Here is a 23737-nt window from a genome sequence, read left to right as displayed (position 1 = left end):
ACAATGGTCTCCAAATCACCTAAATCAAATCCTCAGGTCATGGGCAAGATATTTGTTGCATTCTGGATAAAAAGAAGAAAAAAAGAACCTCTCCTGAACAAAATGGGCTTGATATCATAGTACTTGAAATTTATTGTATTTGTCCTGGTACTTGATATAGAGTATAACTACTGAAATGATGCTTGCACAATATCTTAACTTATGATGATAAAACTGATGTGTTTTTACTCAATGTCTCCCTGTGATTTCAACTGATGTAACTGTAATTGATTTTTCTGAAAGCAGATCTTCGAGACAAAAGATTTTAGGGGGAGTAAGACCGTCTCTGACTTTGTAAAAGCTGGAGGCACTGACTATAGCCTCATCTTTAACAACTGCCACGACGGGGCTGGAAGAATGATGGGCCAATAAGAATGCAAGCTCTGCTGTGGACGTCTTGTAATGTTCATCAAACATAATGCATGCAGCAGCTATGAATATAATTTTATACACTGGTGTTGGAACTGCTTTGTAATCAATTAACAATATAACATACAGTTTTGCTTTCATTTAAGCAATGTATTCTCCTTCCAAGCACTTGAAAGCACTGGTTTTATTTTCAGTAGAACAGATGAAGCAATGAATATTGTGAGCTACTGTAAACATTAGCATTTCAGTACCTCCCTATTTGTTGTAAGTGCATTATGAGAGAGAAATTATGAGGTGACAGACTGACCTAATGGTCTATAATACTGCTGGTGGAACTGACATGTGCATCAATGTGTACTTCTGGAATGAAGATGTTATTTTCACAAAAAGAATAAAAAGCTCCTTTCAAAATTGAGTCTCCATGGATCTCCTGTATGAAAAAAAGCTTCTCCAAAAGCTGCATTAAGAGATGACAGATCAGAGGCACTGAGCCCATACTATATATAGGCTACTACAGTTTATTAATGTAGACCAACACAAATGTTTACTTTTAGTTCACATAGCTGGATAGAATCCATCAGAAAACATTACCAAAATGTATGCTGTTAATGAGTGAATTATCTAGTATCTGAAATGTGTACACATGTACAGTATTTGTGCACTTAAGACACTAGGCCTGTATACTCCAAATACAGCAAAAAAGTTAAGTGGACCAGGCCCCAGCCTTTACCCAAGGAAGACCCATCATGTTCATCCTTTAAGTATTTATGAATGTGGAGAAATGGGTTAGGAACTATTATTTACCTGACCAACAAGTACACAGAGAAGCACAAACCATGTTTTAAAAATTACAGAAGGACGTAGGGTGCATGGCAGAAAGTCTTGATAATCATTAGTCAAAAGTTACTGTTGTGACAATCTACATACTGTATCTTTCAGAGGAGAGGGGATCATATTTTCTTCATTGTCACGTGATTGTAATGTCTCGTCCCTGAATGGCTCGCCTCCTTGAGTCGCAGTGGTTACGTACTGCTGACGCCACTGTGTTTGGGTTCGGGGAGAGGGTTAAAGTATCCGAGAGCAGAAGAATGGAAAGAAGGCTGAGTTTTAAAAATAGCAACCTTCTTTAATGTGTTTGCAAAGGTAAAACAACTTGCTGTTCATCTCAACGAACGTGCTGTACGAACAGTACAGATGTTATAACTGCTGACTGTGATAACTTAATTACTTGCAAGCCAGCAATCTTGCTAGCTATACCAGGCTTGGTGGCTAAGTTGAGTTCTGAAGCTAACGTTAGCTGGCTAGCTGACTAGCTATCCAGCAAGCAAAGTAGCAAGCTAATTGCATACTAGCTAGCTATACGCTTGGGCCCATAGCTAGCTGGCTGAATTAATCACCGAAATGTAACGGAGTATTAATTTCTTAAATTGTTGTGTTACTTCATATTTCATGTTCCACTTTCAGGAAGATACATCTGACTGTCTTTATCAAGGAAAGTTGGTAGCTAGCTAGCGCCCAGTAATATGACAGTGGCTAGTTAGATAGCTAACTAGCAAGCTGTGTCAGAACAACCTAGCTGTCCAGCATGCACATCTGAACGAGTGGAGTTGTTTGACTGCTGGTGAATATTGCAGAAAAGTTAAAACATTAGCAGTTGTTAGCTAAGTTACCTTGCCACTGAAAATAACTTACTATCAATTACCAGCTAGCTAGATTGTTCCGGACTTACAGCGAACTATTTTCCATCTTACTGTAAAGGCACCATGATAACTTGCAAGCAAGCTAGAGTTGTTTCCCAGATAGATATCATAACCGTATTTTTTCGACAGTTTGTAAAGTCAACTGGCCAGAAGTATTGAATCGAGCTAACGCAACTTATTTTTGATATTTTGTAAGCCAGTTCCATTATTCGCTGTCGTCTGTCGCGGTTTTGCGTTTCCACACCTTTAAAATGGTCAAAACCTGCTCACCAGTTTACTCGCACTTGCTAAGGTTCTACATCTTCTCCAATGTTCTTGTAGTTAGCTCGTTAACCTATTATAAGGGTTAGATAGAGTGTTTATGAATTAAAGTAGTTTTTTTGACTAATAGATCTTAATAACAAACTAGTTAATGCAAGATGAAGTTCAAAACTGTTGTTTGTGTCGACTGTCATGTAGATTGTATCATTCATAGGTATTCGTGCAAGTCCCATGCATGGCGCAGTATAGTCCCATGGTAAAAAGTTAATGGCTAGACAATTCATTTTTCAACAATTTTACTACATGTCATCAAAATTATAAAATTTTATAAAAAGCTACAAATCTTTAAATGTCTGCATTAATGACCATTCACATGGTTTTGTTCCCCCACAGGCTGAGAAAGCATCAGTCTTGACAGACGAAGATGAGCAAGAAGCCCCCAAATCGTCCAGGAATCACATTTGAAGTTGGTGCCAGAGTTGAGGCTCAGGATTACTTACAAAAATGGTATGCAAAAACTTTTTTCTGTGTTAATATTCAATTTATGACTTTTTAATTCTCACCCTTACCACTTGTTATTGTATCACCCAAACTAAATTTACATAGGTACCCTTCTCGCATTGAGAAGATAGACTATGATGAAGGAAAAATGCTTGTTCATTTCGACCGCTGGAGCCATCGCTATGATGAGTGGATCTTCTGGGACAGCAACAGGCTTCGTCCTTTGGAGAGAACAGCACTCCGCAAAGAGGGACTCAAGGATGAAGAGGAGATATCTGTGAGGGTCTTTTCTTCTCGAGGCACAGTCCCCCACCCCCAACACACCTACACAATCACCTTCATGTGCACACCAGGAACATTCCCTAAATTGAAAGTATTGCAGATGATGGATTCACTTTGGAGAATATTGTGATGTTCAAGGATAAGGCATGCCCAGTCTTCAGGGATGAGCAAATGCTTCAGAAGTTGTTTTGATTTTTTTTTTTTTTTTTTTTAAAGGTTGAATATGAATGCTGTTCTAATTTCTCTTTAAAGTTATCTTTTGATCAATTTAACTAATTCTTGATGTATATCTCATAAACATTTCTGCCAGGAGAGACTCGGTGAGATAAGAACATCTCGCTATCGTGAGCCTCCTGGATGTACGGAGAGCAGAGAGGACCAAACAGAGTTACCACAGTCAAGACAAGTAATACGCTCCCATCACTCAGACGCTTATAGTGATTTGGCTGGAATAACTGCTTGACTCACCAGTGTCTCAGTATTTATTTCCATTTGCTTTGAAGATGTCCTTATCCAGTTTCTTACATTTCACCTAGGCATTAATAAAGCTAGTCAATTAATGAATAAATTCAGGTACCTTGCTGAAGAGAGCAGCAGCAGTGATCATCCAGAATTTTAACCTGCGACCCACTGGTCATAAGTCTTGGCCTCTAACAGTATATACTGTGCCATGTTGTAAATATAGTGTATTCTGGCAAAAGAAAAGGTGCATGTTGTGTTCTTTTTTTTTTTTTTTTAAATTAAGTTTTCAACCATTTTTATCAGGTATTTCTTTTTCATTAATATTATGTTTTTTAACTGTGGAATTCTACATATGTCGTGTGTTTAATTCCAATCAGGATATTTATGGCTGGGCTAAAATATAATAGTTATAATTATAGTATGTCGATAAACCACCCAGAGTTTAATCAAGCTAGCAAGTAATACCACAGGAAAATTAAAAACTTTGAAAGCTTGATTGCTCCAGGAAGGATATCTGCTATTTACTTATGATAGGATGCTATTTATATGCTTTTCATACGTAGTAATTTCAGTTGTGGAGCCGGAACTGTTTTTCAAACATAAAATAATTTTTAAGTATTACAATTGCTTAACATTTAAAAAGGTGAGGGCTAACCAGTTTAGTTTGTATCCCAAGTCGGAGACCTTACTGGAAAGTGGGTGACCGGTGATGCAAAATTAAGACACAACCACAGTTGCAAGACCATTCACTTGGTAAAATTTGGATTCAAGTTTCAAAGCATCTTTACCTTTGAAACTTGAGTTTGTGTACCCCTGGGACATTATCATGTCTGCCAGTTAAGTGTTTGAGAGTGAAATATTTGTATTTTTGCTTTTGTTTCCTGTACAGGTTTTGAAGGATGGAGAGGAAGTGCTGGCACGATGGACAGATTGCCGTTACTACCCTGCTAAGATTGAAACTGTAAACAAAGAAGGTGGGTATGATTGGCTTTTCTGGATGCGTTAGCAGGATTTTACAGAATGAGGCTCATTTTCATTTCCCCTGAATTCTCACTTGCAAGTGAACGCAAGCATTACACTGTTAATGCTAATAGTGGTGATGTTTTAATTTAGATTATAAACACCATTACAAATTTCAGTCAGTGAAGTACTACTCCTTTATATGACACGCGCCACATCTTTTGTGCATATATTGTATGTTTTTTGTTTTATGTTTTCGTGTCAGCTTTTGTCATCTGAATGTCAATTTCCAGGTACTTATACAGTGCAGTTCTACGATGGGGTTATTCGCTGTGTGAAAAGAATGCATATCAAATCAATGCCAGAAGATGCGAAAGGTCAGGTAAGATGATTTGAGGAGAAATGTTGGAGGTTCTGATGTACCTATTTTTCAGTGCAAGCACTACTCGCACGTATCCATTTACAATATTAATTTGAGGTCTAATTCCTGTCATATTTAATCATATTTATACCTAAATGTATTAATTATAAGTGATGTTAAATAAATGGGCAAAGCCAACTGTTGCTTAAACTCTGTGCTCATATCTACAAACTGATAGAGTGGAATTCTTTATTATGCTGCAGTGTTACATTTTCTAGTATGTGATATTCCACACTATGCTAGGAAACATACAATAGTTTACTCCAAAAATGTAGATTACAAATATTAGGTACAGATGGATATGCAAGTGTTTTCTTTCTCAGTTATTGTTTTTTAAAATTCATATCAATTAATTAAACATGAGTTATGAATATATAGCCCTACTAGCTTTGAGTTTTAGAGCTCTGTTGGCAGAAATTATATTTTGTGAACTTTCTGGAGGACACTATTAAAAACCAATATAACTGTGGTTGTGTTATTGAACAGTGGCCATAAAATCACATTTAGTCTCCTGTAGAAGCGCTATGTCAAGTGTGTGATCGAACTTTCAGTGTACTGCCCATCCTCCAGTGTCTTGAATGAGGAATTCTGTTCTTTTTTTTAACCAGGACTGGATTGCTTTGGTAAAAGCAGCCACGGCTGCTGCCAAAAGCAAAGGGGCCTGCAAGCCTCGAACCAGTGCCAACAGCAACAAGGACAAGGAGGCCAGGAGGGAGGAGGACTCTGACAGTGAATCTGATGAGGACACAGACTCGGAAGATACGGATGAAGATCTGGACTCTGAGAAATCTGGTAAAGCGTGTGCCCTTGCTTTAATCCTGGAAGAGTATTCTTATCAGCACACAGTTCTTCACTAGTACTACATGTATGATGCTGGTTCTGGTATGATGCAGTGTCTGCAGGGCCACACAGCCCTGGTGCTGCAGGGCCACACAGCCCTGGTCCTGCAGGGCCACAGTGTCTGCAGGGCCACACAGCCCTGGTCCTGCAGGGCCACAGTGTCTGCAGGGCCACACAGCCCTGGTCCTGCAGGGCCATAGTGTCTGCAGGGCCACACAGCCCTGGTCCTGCAGGGCCACAGTGTCTGTAGGGCCACACAGCCCTGGTCCTGCAGGGCCACAGTGTCTGCAGGGCCACACAGCCCTGGTCCTGCAGGGCCACAGTGTCTGCAGGGCCACACAGCCCTGGTCCTGCAGGGCCACAGTGTCTGTAGGGCCACACAGCCCTGGTCCTGCAGGGCCACAGTGTCTGCAGGGCCACACAGCCCTGGTCCTGCAGGGCCACAGTGTCTGTAGGGCCACACAGCCCTGGTCCTGCAGGGCCACAGTGTCTGCAGGGCCACACAGCCCTGGTCCTGCAGGGCCACAGTGTCTGCAGGGCCACACAGCCCTGGTCCTGCAGGGCCACACAGCCCTGGTCCTGCAGGGCCACACAGCCCTGGTCCTGCAGGGCCACAGTGTCTGCAGGGCTACACAGCCCTGGTCCTGCAGGGCCACAGTGTCTGTCGGGCTACACAGCCCTGGTCCAGCAGTGTCTGCATGCTGTCATTTCATATTACAGAAACTTAATGAACTGATTCAATTATCATTGTCTGGAAAATAACTTTAACTCTCTAGGTCTGAGCGTTTTTGGTTTACGCAGAGCTCGGCGACGTATTGGGCTGTAGCCTACCATGTACAGTTGAGTAGCTCTGCTAAATAGCGTTTACATGTATTTCAGTACCAGGTGTGTATAAATTCCTCAAAACATCAGTTTTTTTTGGTTTTCAGTTTTTATTTTGTCAACACTCTTGTCTCCCTACACCGTTAAGTTACCTTGGAATCTGCTGTTGAGGAAGAAGTAAAGCCATCACCTGAGCGGCTGGAGTCAGCAAAAATGAAACGGAAAAAAACTAAACAGGGGAGTTTATTCAACTCCAAGAGAGCTCGCCTCAGCAAAAATACAGGTAGCGTTTTCACCCGCCCTTTTCCATTTTATATTTCACTGATTTCATTTGAGTTCCTTTTGAAATGACTTTGTAAAAAACACCCATATGTTATGCAAATTGTAGGGCTTTTAGTCTCAAAGGTAGTAAGTGAGGATGAGAGCTTTCACAAGGAAGAGCAGGCTGACCTTCCTGGGACATCTGAAGAGGTATTTACTTCTTTATATCTGTGCAATGGCTTATCTTTGAAGGCCCAGTTGAAGTGCATTGTTTCAGTGCATACTAAATTTAGTGCATGTGGTTACTCATTGATTGTTCATTGTCAGTTTCTTCGGAGCACCACTCATACATTTGTTTTAAACTTTGTTTTTGGATTGCCTTACCTAAAGTTGGTATTAACGCTTTAATTACAAGTGACTTTAAGACAAACATTACAAAACAAATGAACGAGTACTTTAAACATTTGGATTAATTTATGATTGATGAGAATTTTTTAAGTCAGGGATCAGTAGCATCATCTTTGGGACATACACAGTGAAACAGTTCATTTTCTTAACCTTAATATATGTTAATGATGCTTTATTAATGGTTATGTGATGGGGCCATGGTGTTACCATAATGCCTCATTGTGTGCCAAGTTGCATTTTAAAACTGGACTCTTGACTCGATGGTCATGATTTCCACCTCTCAGGGCCCTGAGGCAGGAGGGGAGGAGCCAGGAACGCCGGAGGACTGTGTCCAGATGCCATCTTCCCAGAGACACGCCCCTGTCATGGCAGGGTCTCACTGCAGGGCTGGGAGCAGGCGGCTCAGAGCGGAGCCTGGAGAAACTCACGGCTGCCAGAAACAGCCCAGGCCCTGCTCCTCTGCCACATCCACAGGAGGGGCCGTGGTACTGGCAGCCCCCATCCTGGTGCCCAGCCCCCCCAACATCACTCATGCTGGTGGGTGGAGTGGGGCTCTGTACTGTACTACATAAGACCATGGAAAAATATTATTCTTAGCAGGCCTAAACTAATTCCTTGTATTTTTATAGTGTTATTTTTTTTATCATCGCTGGCGACTCAAAGGACTTTACTTTAGTCAACCACCACCAATGTACAGCACCCACTTGGGTGATGCACAGCAGCCATTTTTCACCTGAACGCTCACGCCTCATCAGCTGACCAGTTAAACTGGGGAATGATTTGTTGACAGGTTGAGAGAGCCAGACTGGGAATTTTGGCAGTACACTGGGGAACCCCCTACTCTTTCTGATCAGTGTCATGGTATCTTCCTGTCTCATCCGACAGTGATCATCTCCTACAGCTCAGTTTCCCCATCACTGCACTGGTGCATTGGGGTTTATGGCTCCTTACTGGCCTACCCACACCACCTTCAGCAGAAACTTTGGTCTCTTATCCAAGTAAAAACCAAGCCCATACCTGCTTAGCTTCAGCAATTCAGTAGGCACAGGTTACATGGTGGTATGGCTCCTGGCATAAGCTTTAAGCATTTATACTTTCCTCCATAGAAAGTCACTGTACCAAGTGCCATCCCAGTCTTATCCTAATCAGACAGGCACATGACCTGGACTCTACATTCCTGCAGTGAAGGCAATGACATGCATGACCTAAAATGGCTGTATTTATGTTCATGCTTACTTTCAGTTTACTGGAGCGCTCTCATTCATTTCTTCAGCCTTTATCTTTAGCTGCGTGAAGTAGTGTTTGTGGAAATATGGGGAGGGGCTCTGCTTTGGAAGACAAACTACCAACTAGATGTAATCATTTGAAATCATAATCATAATCGTTAATATGTAGTAAGATGAAACAGAGCAGAATGGAAAACACGAGAATGGTAGCCACCCTTGTGTATGTACCTGCTAAGAAAGCTTTTGTTTTATTTGTTTTTTTAATGAAAAAAGTGTAGTCGCCAGAAGGAGACAATGGGGTTCTCTGAAGTTTGTTGTTTGTTACTCTCTGCAGGACTTCCTGTGACGGCTCCCCCCAGCTCTCCCCGAGCGACAGAGCAAAGCCAGCGACGGAGACGCTCTCAGCGCCTGGCCACTCCCACCCCCGAGTCCCTGCTCGAGCCCGTGAGCAGCGGTCTCCCTGCCTCTGAGGGCAGAATGGCTCAGTCCAGCCTGCGGGCTCCTCAGAGTGAGTGTCACTGGGTCACTCAAGGCCCACATCATGTGCAGCCTCGTGTTGTTTAAACTGAATTCAGGTGTTTTTCATATGAAAGGCCCCTGCTGGGTTTTTATGAGGCAGTAAAGCCCTCAGAAAACACTTTGTTGGACGTAGAAAGAATCTGAAACAGCTTGCTGCCAATTTTTTGTGTGTGGTCTTGACATGTCTGGCTGAGTATCAGAGAGGTCTGAACACTTCTTCCAGAAAGCCTGAAATGAATTTCAAAGAGAGAAAGACAAGGGGTTTTTTGTATATTGAAAATAAAAGTTTGATTACCTCGGAACTAAAAGATGTAGTTTCTGCTGAGTGGATGTATGGCATAATGGCTAGAAAACCTGCTTTGTTGAGAAATTATATGTATGAATTTTTACAAATCAAAAAAAGTTATGTATACTGTTCTGGATAAGAACTTCTGCCAAGCAAATTACTACAGTAATATAAATGAAGGATATATTTTATTGTGTCTTTTGTGTGTCCGACTAAAATCTAATGCTTTTAACTGATGCATTTATCTTTCAGCTCAGCACATTGACAATGTGGAGAAGTCTGTGGAGTTGCCCCTTTCTGATCTCAGTGTAGTTGTACCACCAGAAACATCCCTCCTACCACCTCATCCTCCAATCACAGTGAAAGACGAGCAGACTGACACCTCCTTATCCAATCAGATGGTCCCTGGTATGAAATCATCCCCTACGGCTGCAGGTAAACCAGGGGTGGAGGGGAAGGTAGTGTGCTCTGCAAACTATAGTGACACCAAAGAGACCAAAATGTGTAAATAAATATGCTGTCTTTTTCATTTTTAAGTTGACTTAATGGAATGGAAATAGAATGAATGATGAATATTTTGTTTGTCTATGTACTGTTTCTGCTCAGAACTTTTTAATGAACATGAGTTTTGTACTGATATTCTCCTGAATATCTTGAGGTTTACCTCAGAAGCTGAAATCTTCATTTTGTGTCCCTCTCGTAGCTGCTGGGCCGAAGGTTACAGCCAGGACTCCCAAGCCCAACAAACACACCAGAGAACCCAGTATGCACCCGTCCTTCGTTTGCTCCTTTTACCTTGCCATGTTTTTGTATTTGGCTAATTGTGTTGCTCACTCTTTCTGGTTTGTAAAATAATTTAGTTTTTTTTTCCTTTTCAAAGACAAAAATATTCTGATGTGTTATCATGTAAAGAGTGACCTACAAGGCTACTATGGCATGATGCAGTATGTGCACATTGCAGGTGTGACTCTGATTGCTGTTACATAAAATAGGGATCATGCTGAAAAACAGAAAAAACCCCCACAAAAATATTTCTTGTGCTTAACAATTGTTCTTTCAACAACAAAAGCACACCATACTAATGTGAACATAGAACCAAGCAGCTTGCTATTAAGTAAACTTGTGTGATGTAATTGTGCTTATCTGATGCGAAACAGTGATTTGTACGAGCAGCGTTAATGTTCAGGTGAGCAGCACCACTCAGATGTGTCTTCCCACCCCTTTTCAGTAATTAACGTAAGAAGGAGCGATGACCCCACATCTCCGAATGAGCCCCTCTTTGATCTGGACCACAACAAGTTCAAGTGTCAGGTCCCAGGCTGTTCGAAGGCCTTCCGCAAAGCCAAGCTTCTGGACTACCACCTGAAGTACTACCACAGCGCCGACAAGGAGGTGGAGTCAGAGGCGTGGTCACCTGACAGGGCGGGGCGAACCCGGGCCACGTCCGCCACCGTGCCCACGAGCACCCTGCTGCTGGAGAACCCCGACAACAGGCGCCGCAGGACTGTCTCCACCTCCTCCTGTACGGAAATGCCCTCACACTCTCTCTCTCTCTCTCTCTCTCACACTCTCCCTCTCTGTCTCTCTCACACTCTGTCTCTCTCTCTCTCTCTCACACTCTGTCTCTCTCTCTCTCTCCCTCCCCCCCCCTCTCTCTCTCTCTCTCTTTCACTCACTCACTCACTCTCTCTCTCTCTCTCTCTCTCACACTCTCCCTCTCTCTCTCACACTCTCTCTCTCTCTCTCACGCTCTCTCTCACACTCTCTCTCTCTCTCTGTCTTGCTCTATTGCTCAACCTCTCTACTATGTGCAGACCTTTGTACCTTCTAAATCCATGCTTTATCACATTCCCCATTGGTGGCTATCAAGGGTCTTTTAAATAATGTGAGATTAGGCATTATGCTACGAGTCGATGATTAGTCAGTGTTCGTTTTTCAATAAAAATTTTTTCTTCTTTCTGTTATGTAGCGCTCTCTCCTCCCACTCACATTGTGCCGCTCGAGTGTTTGGGTGGTTGTTCCAGACCCCCCAAATTCAGCAAGAAGAAGCGCTCCTCTGTCTCGGTCAGTTCGGACAGTTCAGAGGTGCCGCTCCCTCTTCTGTCCCGGGAGAGGAGCTTGGAGAACCTGCACGATAAGGTGATAAAGAAGGTGATCGAGAAGGACCCCCACATGGAGCCAGGTGAGTGCTGCATGTCCTGGAATGGGCTGACGTCATGGTAACCACTGTACCATAGATACCACACTCCGATGGCAATCTGAGAGAATCGTGTACTGAACTATTTCTCATTACTGCTTGACTTCGCTTCCATAGGACTCATAAAAACTGAGAAAAAAATCAAGCTTGAGGACAAATGTCAGCCAACTGGTAAGAGTTCAATTTCAGCAACTGCGTATGTATTTCAGTGCAGTATTTTATCGTTTATTAAAAAAAAAAAAAAAAAAAAAAAAAACACTTTTTGTATTTCAGGGAAAAAGAAAGAGAAGGACAAAGAACGGAAAGACAAAAAGGAAAAAGACCCTTTTAAAATTAAACTAAAGAAAAAGAAAAAGAAGAAAAAGAAATCAAAGCAGCACAGTGAGTGTAGAGATGATGTCTTCTTGCTCGTGTTGTGAAAGAAATAAAAATACTGAATGGTGTGTTTATAAAGAGATCATGTGGGGTCAGTAATGGCTCAGTTTGTGGAAACATGACCCATGGAAAAGCCCAGGCCCTGTAGCTGCAGGTTCAGTCCTCAGCTGGACTTTATTAGACTCATTAAACTTCATCATATCAGTTCTGACAGGGAGCCTGTGGTGGTGGGATACTTTTGATCTCTGCACTTTCCTTTCATGTGTCCCATCCTTTAGGCATGCCAGGTGCCCACAAGCAACCAGGTTTCATCTGGGAGAGATATTCCTCTCCTCCATGCAGTGCTAGCCTCCTCCTGTAGTACTGAGCAGCCTGTAAGGCTGTGGTTTTTAACCAGTGCTGGGATTTTCAGACCTGAAAATCCTGTTTATTTTCCTGTTAGTGAAGTAAATATTTATAAAGTATATGCCACTGCACCAAACACCAGAAAATAAAGGGGTTTTATTAGTATGATTTAGTATGCAGTGTGCATGGAAAGATTGCAGATGCAGTGTTCCTGCCATGTGGGTGACCCAACTTGCCATTCCACATGGGGGGCAAAAAAACATCTAATGCTATGAAAAACAGAGTGAATCTGCGGAAAGCTGTGTTGTCATTAGGGTGTGTTTCTCCCCCTGTGGAAGCCTGACTGCCCCTGTGCTCCCCTGCTTGTGCCCAGGTTACTCAGACTTTGAGGACATATCCCTGGCCTTCCTGGAGAGGTGCTCCTCCAGCAGCCCCTTCGCCCTGCACAGCAGCGCCCCCTCCAAGCACAGCACCTTCCAGTACCCCCGTGCCCTCCTGTCTGTGGACCTGACCGGAGAGAGTGAGTCTCCCCAGGACAGCTGGAGCCCACACCGTCATAGTACCCCTACACCATTCATATCTGTTCATACACTGCTGACCGTTATAGTACTTCTACACCATTTATATCTGTTCATACGCTGCTGACCGTTATATTAGTGCTATACCATTTATTCTGTTCATACACTGCTGACCGTTATAGTACCACTACAACATTTATATCTGTTCATACACTGCTGACTGTAATAGTACCGCTACACCATTTATATCTGTTCATACACTGCTGACCGTTATAGTACCGCTACACCATTTATATCTGTTCATACACTGCTGACCGTTATAGTACCGCTACACCATTTATATCTGTTCATACACTGCTGACCGTTATAGTACCGCTACACCATTTATATCTGTTCATACACTGCTGACCGTTATAGTACTTCTACACCATTTATATCTGTTCATACACTGCTGACCGTTATAGTACTTCTACAGCATTTATATCTGTTCATACACTGCTGACTGTTATAGTACTTCTACACCATTTATATCTGTTCATACACTGCTGACCGTTATATTAGTGCTGCACCATTTATATCATACACTGCTTTGCACGTGTTGTAGAATTAAAGAGAGCTGGTTTATCAGTTCTGGCGCATAATCAGTGATGTCACAGTGCCATCCCTTCTGCTGTGTGCCGATTCTGGTCCATGGCAGTACCCACTGTGGCCGGTAGCTCCTTTGGGCAATGCACAGTTCGCTTTGGCATCACCCAGGGTACGGGGGGTTAAGTCGTGTTGGGTGACAAAAAAACATTTCTACAGAAGCAGATTCTACCACAAAAAAAGTGCTTAGTGCGTACGCACGCTTGGCTTGAGTCTAATCAGTAGTAAATCGTTATCCTGAACTCGGAGCAGTGACTTGTGACACAGAATGCAAAGAATGTGACCTCTGCACCTCCACACTGGACTTGTACAGTACAGTGTACAGTGCTATGTCCTACAAAAGCTTTTCTGTGAAACTTACAGTAACATTTGGCTTTAACTGTCAAATGTTACAGTACTGTTCAGGAAATCATGAATTCAGATACTATCTGATATGTGCTGCTTTGCCTATCTGTCAAGAACAGCTGTACAGTTCTATGCAATGCACATTAAGGCAGATATGAAGGCATTCCCCCTACCCCCACACACACAAACTGAGAAACTGGATTTTCTGCCAAATGCCTGTAATGTAATGTAATGTAATTTGTATTTTTGCAGAATTTCAACTCACACTTGGACTACTGTATTCATATAAACGTAAATGGTAAATGGACTGCGTTTATATAGCGCTTTTATCCAAAGCGCTTTACAATTGATGCCTCTCATTCGCCAGAGCAGTTAAGGGTTAGGTGTCTTGTTCAAGGACACTTCGACACACCCAGGGCGGGGTTTGAACCGGCAACCCTCCGACTGCCAGACAATCGGTCTTACCTCCTGAGCTATGTCGTGGCAGCGTTAAAAGCGTGGTTAGATGTAACCATGAACAAAGGGGGTACTGTAATTGGACCGGAATCTTTCCCCTCCTCAGACCTGTCGGACATCGACTTCCTGGAGGACTCGACCACGGAGAGCCTGCTTCTGAGCGGGGAGGAGTACGGCCAGGATTTGGACTCGCTCACCATGGACGACTTTCAGGAGGAGGACGACGACGCCAACGAGATCGTGCGCTGCATCTGCGAGATGGACGAGGAGAACGGCTTCATGATCCAGGTGCGTCACGTTCACGTGCTCCGCCTCTGCGCTTCTCCGAGCTCACCCTCTTTTGTCCTACATCTGACAGAAAAATCCCTCCTGCGTCTCAGAAGCTTTGTCTGAAGTGTAGGACAGCCATAGCGCCGTGCTGTTTTATTACTCTGGTCCTTAGGGAGCTGGAACTCTACACAGTCTTTCCTAGAGTGTGGATGTAATTTGTAAAGTTAAATCTTGAAAGCGACACTGAAATTGCGCTGAAATCAAGGGAAGGTAGTGCTGAGGAAAATCGTTTTCATCAGTTCATTTGTATTCCCGCATTATGCCGTAATTACTGTGCAGAAATAGTGTGGTAAGGACTGTTTCCTCCTCCTGATGCAGTGTGAGGAGTGCATGTGCTGGCAGCACAGTGTGTGCATGGGCCTGCTGGAGGACAGTATCCCTGAGCAGTACATCTGCTACATCTGCAGGGACCCGCCAAGTAAGAGCACGAGTACGCGCACACGCACACACTCACGCACGCACACACTCCCACGCATGCATACACTCTCACGCACACGGACACACACCCTGTGTTTGGAGCATTTGGGTTTAGCCCCACACTATTTATATTTTGACCTTCAGCAGACAGAGTGCATGCATGCACACAACAGCGCTGATGGTCACATCTGGATTCTTCAGGGTCACATCTGATGGTAGTAGTCAATACATAGTCTTGCAATGTAACGTTAGATGCCTTAGTTGGTGCAAGAGGAAAATAGATGATATGGAGTATCATTATAAAACAAAGAAAGTGGTTAGGGGTTAGAGTTTTTAATTTAGCATAGGTGTGGCTGGTGAACCCATGTGAAGTGTTGAGAGTTCAGCCTGAGATGAGCCAAGGTGCAGTTTAAACAGTTTAAGCAGGTTAAACAAAAATCAAGAAAACAGCCAAGTAAAGGATTAGCAGTGGCCGTCGTAGTTGTGATGACAAGGAAAATAACAACGGCATGGTGTTGATGATGATTATAATAGCGATATATTTGTGTGCTGTCAGAAGTGTTGCAGTCCTGGCTAACGGACACATTCATTACATTAACAGGGCAAAGGTGGAGTGCCAGATATCAGCACGACAAAGACTGGCTGAACAGGGGACACATGTACGGCCTGTCCTTTCTCTCAGAGAACTACTCCCACCAGAACGCCCAGAAGATCGTCTCCACCCACCAGCTGCTGGCGGATGTGTACAGCGTGAAAAAGGTGCTCCACGGCCTGCAGCTCAAAATGGAGATATTACAGTGAGTGACGTCAGAGGACAGAGGGGAGCTTCTTCCCCTTTAGTCATGTGTGTGAAGCACGAGTGTTCATTTAAGAAGCGTTCATAACCTATCCTCGATACATTCGTGTGCCATGTGTTAGTATCTCGTGACACAACTGTGCTTTATGATTGGTCACATACAGCTCTGGAAAAAATTCAGACCACCCCATATTTTTTTAGGAAGAATCGGGGTTACTCCACCAAATATTGATTGATGAATCCATTGTTCAATCCACAAGACTTTGTTAATTTTATTGCTCATTTATGGGTATAAACTGATTTGGTTAGCATTATTCAATGTTTTGCAAAACTGTATTTTTAGTGTTTTGACCAGGTGTCATTTTCTGCAAATAAATGTTCTGAATGACAATATTTTTGTTTGGTATATAAAATTAAATGTAACCAACAGTTCATTAAAGGATATCAGAAGTTAGATTTTACACAGCCACGTACTATGAACTGTGAAACTGAAAATGTGATGGGGTCTCTTGTAGGTTGAAGGTTATCCAAGTCTGACATGACAGTTTGCTTTCCTCTCATCTTTGATATGAGTAATACACCGCATGTTTTCACGTGCATGGTTTCATTTCCTTCGTTTAGAAAGTGCCGTGTCACTCTGTCGGCTGGCTAGTCACGATTGAAGTAACCTTTTCACCATCATAAAGTTTTGACAGCTGACCGTGACGTGGTACTCTAAAAATAAGGGGAGCTGGAGCACAGAGAGGTGTGCGCTCAGCATACTTAACATCAGCCCTCTCAGCTCACCAAACATATTCTGTTAGCTCATCAGGGTCTTTTATTCTTTGGTTTAGTCACTAGTCGCAAATTTGAGGAATTTATTTAGTATTTTATTGTCCTCTGTGTTAAGCTCTATTCCTCTTTACAATAGATGGTTTGAGGTGCATCAAGTGCTGCGTACTCATTATAATGTTTATTATTGTTTACATAGGCAGATATTTCTTTTTACTGGTTATAATGTACAGTGTTTCTGTGAAATTCAGTCCGAAATGGCCTCTCAGGGGCTATATCAAACAACTAGTTATACGAAATGTTGGTAGATATAAATGAGTGAAATTTGTTGATTGTTCCTCTTTGAAGAAACAAACACAATCCTGACTTGCACTTATGGGCACGGTCGTGGGTGAACTCGGAGGAGGACCAGCCCATGGAGGGAGTCCCGGACTGCATCCACTTCCAGGAGCACTTGGCCGACCCCCTGAATCAGAACTCCAACCTGGATGCCTACATTGCCAGTGAGCACAGTTACCAGAAGCCCCCGGGCCTCGGCCTGGGCCCCTGGCCCATCGCTGACCCCCTCAGCCTGGGGGGCGAGGAGGGGTTTCGGCTGGAGGAGGGGCCGGAGGTGGTGGCCGAGACCTGCCCCCACACCCCACCGTTTGGACTGAAGGAGGAGGAGGTGAGGGCCGCTTTGCACCAGGAAGTCTGATCTTCTTTATTGATTTAATCATCCAATCAGATCCCCAGCTGGTTCTGAGCCCTGATTGGGTTAGAAATTCCACTGTCAATGGAAACGCGCCCATTACGATGTCAGGATATGAGCTTGTGTATTGTATTCTTGGCACAGGTGCATGAACATGGGGCATTCAATTCTTGGTGACCTCCATTCCTCTGAACTGTTTGGGACATACAGTTACAGCTTTGGAGTTTTCGCATACATTTCACAACTTCAGATGAGTTTCTCATTGGCTAATAATGATTCAGTGTGACCATGTCACTTAAACCTAGAGTTGTATCAGCAAAATAACTCACAATGGCCCTTTTCAGCCCGAAGTGTGAACGTTGTCTCTCCTCTCAACAGGAGAGCACTGCCATCACTGTGTCCGGCTGTTTGACTGAGACTCGTACCGACTCAGCCGAACAGGCCCGCAGCTGCCTGCAGTGGCAGCTGAACCTGCTCACCCACATTGAGGACATTCAGAACCAGGTGGCCAGCAGGATGGATCTCATTGAGAAGGAGCTGGATGGTAACCATCTTCTCGTGTCATATTATGGCAAGGTTACTGATACGACCACCAGGTGGCACTGTGGTACATGGATTATGGAAGAGCATAGCAAGACCTTAGAATCATACTGTAGTGTTTGTTCTACCTGTTTGATCGACTGTAGATTAAATAGATGTTAAAAGTTTTTCAAGCATGTTATAACTTGCGTAGATGTCACATTAAATAGTGCTGGGCTATGGGACTGGAAAAAAATACTACATTTTTACCTCCCAAGTCTGGTGCTCTGTATGTTAGGTTAAGGGTGCTGCTGTTATAGCCCTGTGCAGTAAAAAGGTGATAAAAAGGCAATAAAAAGGTGAGCTGCTTCTGTTAAATATACAGCTTTATGAGTGTTCATGATGGTTTATAAATCAATTAGGGTATGTACAATACATGCTATTTAAGCAATTAAATAATTATTATAATAATAATAATAATAGCAGGAGCTATGGTTGTGGGTAGTGGTATTGATATAAATATTGACTGAGCAGATTGCATGTGGTGATCTCTCTCTCTCTCTCTCTCTCTCTCTCCCTCCCTCCCTCCCTCCCTCCCTTGCTCGCTCGCTCCCTCCCTCCGTGGTCAGTGCTGGAGAGCTGGCTGGACTTCACCGGGGAGCTGGAGCCCCCGGAGCCCCTGGCTCGGCTGCCTCAGCTCAAATGCAGAATCAAGCAGCTCCTGACGGACCTGGGCAAGGTGCAGCAGATGAGCTCCCTGTGTTCTGTGTGAGCGCGGGGGGTGGGGGCGGTGCCAGGGGGCACAGGGAGCCCCCCGCCGCTCAGTCACAGTCCTGCCCGCTGACCGAGATCGCTGTGACAGCCTATCCCGCGCGTAGGGAAAACGCCAGCTTCCCGCCGGGAAGAGAACGGCAGCCCTCCGACTCTACAGGAGAATGTTCTGTGGGGGGGGGGGGGGGGGGGGGGGGCGGGATGTTCCCTGTACGTGTCATGAGAATTTGGAACTAATAGTGTAAAGGTACAAGGCAAAATGAGGAAAGTCAATAGTGTGTTGAGTATGTTGTAAAGAAACACAGAATGTGAATCACCCAAAGGTAACCACATGATGTAATATTATAAAAATATGTAGACAAATAATATTAACACAGCACAGGTCCGTCACTATATTTTTTAAGTAAGCAAGAAACAATAGTTTCTTCTCTTTTAACAGTAATAAGTACTGATCACAGTAATTATTACTTTTAATAGTAATAATTTAACAGTAATACTTGCTGATCACAGTAATGTTCTGTCACCTCTATTAAGGGAAGAGGGAATGTTTGTATTTGAAATGTATATCCACGGCCGCAGACTTAAACACTACACTGAGGGTCTTGGAGGGTGGAGTGGACAAAGGGGAAATGAACTAAAACAATATAGGAGGGGCGTTATCTCAACTGCCATTAACAGTGCGTGAGAGTGTGTGTGTGTGCGTGCGTGGTTGCGTGTGTATGTGCGTGTGTGTGTGTGTGTGTCTATGCTTGTGTGTGAGTGATTTCAGCCACAGTGCGTCCATCCCCTTGAGTGTGTGGTTATCCCAAAATTCTGAAAGAGAGATTTATTCTGGAAACCGTTTTGGTCAGAATTATGCATTGATAACCATTTTATTGTTCAAAAACCGAATGGTTATTTATGCTTTGTGCCAAGAATATCCAGTTCAGAAATAACAGTGTTCTCATGTTGGCTAGAGTGAGCATAGAAATAAGGAGAATAAAGGTGTACAGAAATTTGAAAATGAAATGCATATATGCTAATCATAGGATGAACTGTCTTGCAAGTGGAATGGATTGGATCGGTCACTGTTTCATGCCATACAGTATGCTACTGCCTCTTCTCCCTCTCGCGAACACAGTCTAGCCACAGTAAGCTGGATGTAAATAAAGTTAAACAAAAGTGTTGCAGTTTTGAACAATGTATGTACAGTTTTATAACTGTAAAGCTAAAAAAAATGTAGGCAGACTATAAAAAGAAGTTTACTTGAAGAAAATGCCTGTGTTAATTCCAGCATTTCTGATGATCTGTATAAAGTGTGTTTTAGAACTGGTAGGTTATAAAACTTGAAGTTGATTTTCATTTGCATATACCAGCTGTACATTAAGAATTTATTTAAAAGAAAACTACAAAATTGACTGTTTATGTAATTTACTATATGTAAAACTGTTCATTAAATTTACTGTTTATTTACCATGGCTTGTCTTTGTTACTGTTTGACCAAACTGCTGGTTTCCTGACAAATGGCTGAACCAGGCCGAGGCTTGGCTTGATTACAATGAGAGGCAACCGGTGAACCCAGGGTGTCTACCAGAAGGGAGGTTAGCGAACTGTTAGGGGCATTCTTCCCCCTGGACCGTGTAGAAAAAACTGCCCCACTGGTACCGGGGAAGTCACCTCATGCCACGGTCAGTGAAGATCCTCTGATCTTTATTGTCATTTTGAATTGTGCTGCCTAGTGTCCTGGTAGAGGCCTTCCCAGGCTTTGTCTCAATTTTGGTTAAGTGCCCTTTCACCAATTAACTGGTTAAATAAGTTTCTCCCTTTCATCTTTTTTGGTAACTGAATATTTTGTTTAAAAAATGGCTGCCATACATCACCTAGGTTTGTGGTACTTACCTGTGGTATGTAGAGGTGAGATCCTCCCCCCATTGCTTTTAGATACTTGAAAGGTACTTTGTGAATAATCCCTCACGGCAGTGGGTAGCACTGTCGCCTCACAACAAGAAGGTCACGGGTTTGAATCTGGCCTGGGCCTTTCTGTGTGGAGTTTGCATGTTCTCCCCGTGTCCGTGTGGGTTTCCTCCGGGTACTCCAGTTTCCTGTCCGGGGTTTATTCCTTCCTCTTGCCCAGTGCACGCTGCAATAGGCTCCAGCACCCTCGTGACCCTGCCCAGGATAAGCGGGTATAGATAATGGATGGATGGATGGAATTGTACGTGGAATCTGTTAGAGAAACATTTTTCATATTATATATAGTAAGTGGAACTTGTCATTTAAGGGAGATGGAATATAAATCTATTTTGTGGAAAATAATTATCAAGCATAGTTGTGAATACTACAAGGCCCGTAGGCACATTGTACTGAGTTTCAAAAAAAGAATACTATGGATACCCACGATGCATGAGATCCAATCAGTGTTTAGTCTATCAGAAACCTGTAATTGTATTATTTGGGTTCCATTCAAGGTATCTAAAATATCACAATTTTCCTATTTTTTCCAATTTTCCTAGTAATAATGTTGCTTGGTTGACATAATTTCCTTTACCTGTGGGGATATATTTTGCTGTATATTTTTGTGGTGTTCTGCTGTATCATCAAGGTTATCTTTATCTTTAGATTTTGAGCACCTCTGAAAAGTTCACCTGAACATATGAAACAAGTCAATGGCACCCTTGTTCTCAAGTGTCCAACCAGGAGACTACTTGAAAATTTCCTAAGCGGTAAAAGCGTGTGTGTGTGTGTGTGGGCGGCGGAGGGGGGCACTTGTTTGTACTTTTTAGTGTTACTCTTGATTTTTTACGCTGGGCTGTGTTGGTAATGACAGCCTTTGTCTTGGACAGGCATGACTGACCAGTGTTTGGGGAGGTGGAGTCGAGCATGCATCAGCAGTGCTTGTGTGTGTATTGATGATGTGAGAGGGTGACTGGGCAGATTCACTGGATAGTATTTAAAGCCCCCTTCATCCCCAGCAAAGGGCAAGCTCCTGCATCCGACGAGGAGCTGGAAAGAGCAAAAAGATGGGCATCATCAGCTGTGTCTCCGTCCTCCTCTGCTCCATCCTCCTGTGCGAGGGCAAGATCTCAGGTAATACCAGATACTGGCACATAGTGCCAACTCTCTTGATTGACATTCTTTTTCAGAGCAACTGTAGTCTACAATGTGTCAAAGCCCTTCAAGTGTTAGATGTTACTCAGGGCACAGTGGCAGTGTCTCGCCCTGGATTCGAACCTGCAACCAGGTTACCAGTCTCGCCTCCTAAGCTCTGTGTCCCAGCAGTCACGTTTGTGCTGTTTTGCTGTGTTTCCAGAATACCAGCTGGAGTCGGAGACTCTCAGTCGGTGTGAGCTGTTGAGGGTGGATGGGGCAGCCCAGCAGAGAGAGCACGTGCCCCAGTGCTCTGAGGGTGGCCGGTTCAGGTACAGCCGTCTGTCCTCTCTCACACTCAGGGGCCTTCTTTCAATGAGCTCTACTCTAAACAATTCCACTCAGTTCATTCATTCTGTCCTTTTTAAAGTTAAAGTTGTGTCCCTTCTCCTCTCTCCTCTCTCCAGGCATGTGCAGTGTACCCGTGACAGCAGCGAATGCTGGTGTGTCGATGCTGAAGGATCTGAGATCGCAGGGAGCAGACAGAATGGATCAGCTGTGCACTGTAACTGTTGCTTACTGACCTTACTGAACAGCTGTTACCTTTCATTGATGATGGTTTATATTGAGATATAGAGATTATGTAATACGGGATAAGATAATATCATAGGAAATTAATTTAACAGAGTTTAGATTAAACAAGCAGATTAACTGTAATTACAGGGGGAATATGTTATTAAAATATACATTACACCATCAAAATAAATGCAGCTGATTATTTTAGTCATAAGTGTAGATATCTTTACTGATCAATGTGTTGAAGCAGAGTTAGGTTAGAGATTTTAAATGAGTTTTTCTTTTAATCCTGAATGCAACAAAGTTATCTGCTGCCCAGAAAAGAGCATTTAATATTGGAGTCATTTGGAGACCAAATTTACATTTTAAATAATTGACAGCATGTTCATTACCAATGTTCAGCAATGAGGTGGAGAAGCTCAAGCTCTCGTGTTGAGAAAAGCCACATTTTACATCTACAGGAGATTCTCCTGTTTATGAATATAGAGCATTGACTGTGGTTTGAGCATTTTTAAGAAAGACTTGACCACACAGGTTCATTAATTCCAATTTATGTGTAGATGCAAAGTTGGTAATTTGAGTACTCGTGGACCTGTCTGAGAGATGGGACCCCTGCCCGTACCCTGGATCACTGTCTTTTTTGGGATGGTGCCCACAGGTCTGTCCTCATGCCAGCTCCAGAGGCAGCGGGCCCTGCTGAGTGGAGATGCCCCATTTGTGCCCCTGTGCCTAGAGTCTGGGGAGTACCAGCCCATTCAGTGCCAACGCAACCTGGGTCAGTGCTGGTGCGTGGACCAAGAGGGCATGGAGATCTATGGGACACGGCAGAATGGAAAGCCTTCTCGCTGTACGTGGTGAAAGATCACTTACATTCACGTGTCACATACTCACGTACAGATCTGCACAGTCTTAAAACACAAACATGGGTACATGTAAACACACATGTATTAACTCTCATGCATACTTTACACACACAAGCTGTCATATGCACACATATTTGCAGTCGTGTCACACTAAGGCATGCCTGCACCTTTAGACACGCACAAATAAGGAAGAGCAGCCTCCTACACTGCAGATAGTTTGTATAGTGCTTATCAGTGCATTTATACCATAACATCTCAGCTGTATGTAACATAAATTGTTTATGTAGCTGTATAATGTTTGGCCTGTGAGTTGACAGATGCCTGTCTGGGTGGCACACTTTAAGAGCTGTTCAAGAGCTGTAGCACAGATGTGTGGCCTTAACATTCGGAGACGGCTGTAAGGGCTAGTGTAAAGTGTGTACTGTATGACCTTTGACCTCAGGTCCAGGTAGCTGTGAGATCAGAGAGCGCCGCCTGCTCCACGGGGTTGGGGAGAGCTCCCCCCCTCAGTGCTCGGCCGATGGAAACTTCCTCCCTGTGCAGTGCAAGTTTGTGAACACCACGGACATGACAGTCGTGGACCTTCTTCACACCTTCAACAGGTGAGAAACAATGGCAGAATTTCCAAGGCTTAAAAAGCATGTACTTTTTTGCGTCATCAAGTGGCATGCCTTCCGACAGACAAGATAAAATTGCCTT

The 23737-nt window shown here is 43.4% G+C and overlaps 2 protein-coding genes across 5 annotated transcripts in view; both read left to right on the top strand.

Annotated features, from left to right (window-relative positions):
• The first annotated feature begins 1411 nt into the window (after positions 1 to 1411).
• On the top strand, positions 1412 to 19986 carry phf20l1 (PHD finger protein 20 like 1). Of its 4 annotated transcripts, XM_035430824.1 has the most exons (24): positions 1412 to 1551; positions 2763 to 2876; positions 2976 to 3147; positions 3463 to 3558; positions 4504 to 4588; positions 4868 to 4956; positions 5604 to 5787; positions 6806 to 6940; positions 7046 to 7128; positions 7611 to 7863; positions 8887 to 9060; positions 9610 to 9792; positions 10061 to 10120; positions 10586 to 10879; positions 11327 to 11539; positions 11672 to 11725; positions 11828 to 11935; positions 12648 to 12794; positions 14345 to 14526; positions 14887 to 14986; positions 15587 to 15782; positions 16901 to 17219; positions 17622 to 17787; positions 18392 to 19986. In XM_035430824.1, exons 2-24 carry the CDS (start codon positions 2794 to 2796, stop codon positions 18532 to 18534), a joined length of 3519 nt encoding a protein of 1172 aa, XP_035286715.1. In that variant the 5' UTR covers positions 1412 to 1551; positions 2763 to 2793; the 3' UTR covers positions 18535 to 19986. The 4 variants fall into 4 exon arrangements, with proteins under 4 accessions (XP_035286715.1, XP_035286723.1, XP_035286733.1 ...); XM_035430832.1 differs by lacking the exon at positions 3463 to 3558 and having other exon boundaries at positions 18392 to 18534; XM_035430842.1 differs by lacking the exons at positions 17622 to 17787; positions 18392 to 19986 and adding an exon at positions 17388 to 17600.
• Positions 19987 to 21503: 1517 nt separating this feature from the next.
• Positions 21504 to 23737, top strand: part of tg (thyroglobulin) — a 48359-nt gene continuing 46125 nt past the window's right edge. Inside the window, exons 1-5 of the mRNA XM_035382267.1 lie at positions 21504 to 21599; positions 21823 to 21931; positions 22067 to 22164; positions 22834 to 23022; positions 23481 to 23640. Coding sequence (XP_035238158.1) covers positions 21533 to 21599; positions 21823 to 21931; positions 22067 to 22164; positions 22834 to 23022; positions 23481 to 23640 — 623 coding nt within the window. The 5' untranslated portion in view covers positions 21504 to 21532. The remainder of the gene's footprint in view (positions 21600 to 21822; positions 21932 to 22066; positions 22165 to 22833; positions 23023 to 23480; positions 23641 to 23737) is intronic.

Source organism: Anguilla anguilla, chromosome 1 (genome assembly GCF_013347855.1).
Source record: "Anguilla anguilla isolate fAngAng1 chromosome 1, fAngAng1.pri, whole genome shotgun sequence".
In the NCBI taxonomy this organism is placed as follows: domain Eukaryota; kingdom Metazoa; phylum Chordata; class Actinopteri; order Anguilliformes; family Anguillidae; genus Anguilla; species Anguilla anguilla.
This window is presented reverse-complemented; position numbering and strand designations above follow the sequence as displayed.

Coding starts and splice junctions, on each gene's coding strand:
- phf20l1 (XM_035430824.1), top strand. CDS start 2,794: ATGAGCAAGAAGCCCCCAAATCGTCCAGGAATCACATTTGAAGTTGGT. Junction 11,936..12,647: donor AAAGAAATCAAAGCAGCACA/GTGAGTGTAGAG, acceptor GCTTGTGCCCAG/GTTACTCAGACTTTGAGGAC. Junction 12,795..14,344: donor TGTGGACCTGACCGGAGAGA/GTGAGTCTCCCC, acceptor TCCCCTCCTCAG/ACCTGTCGGACATCGACTTC.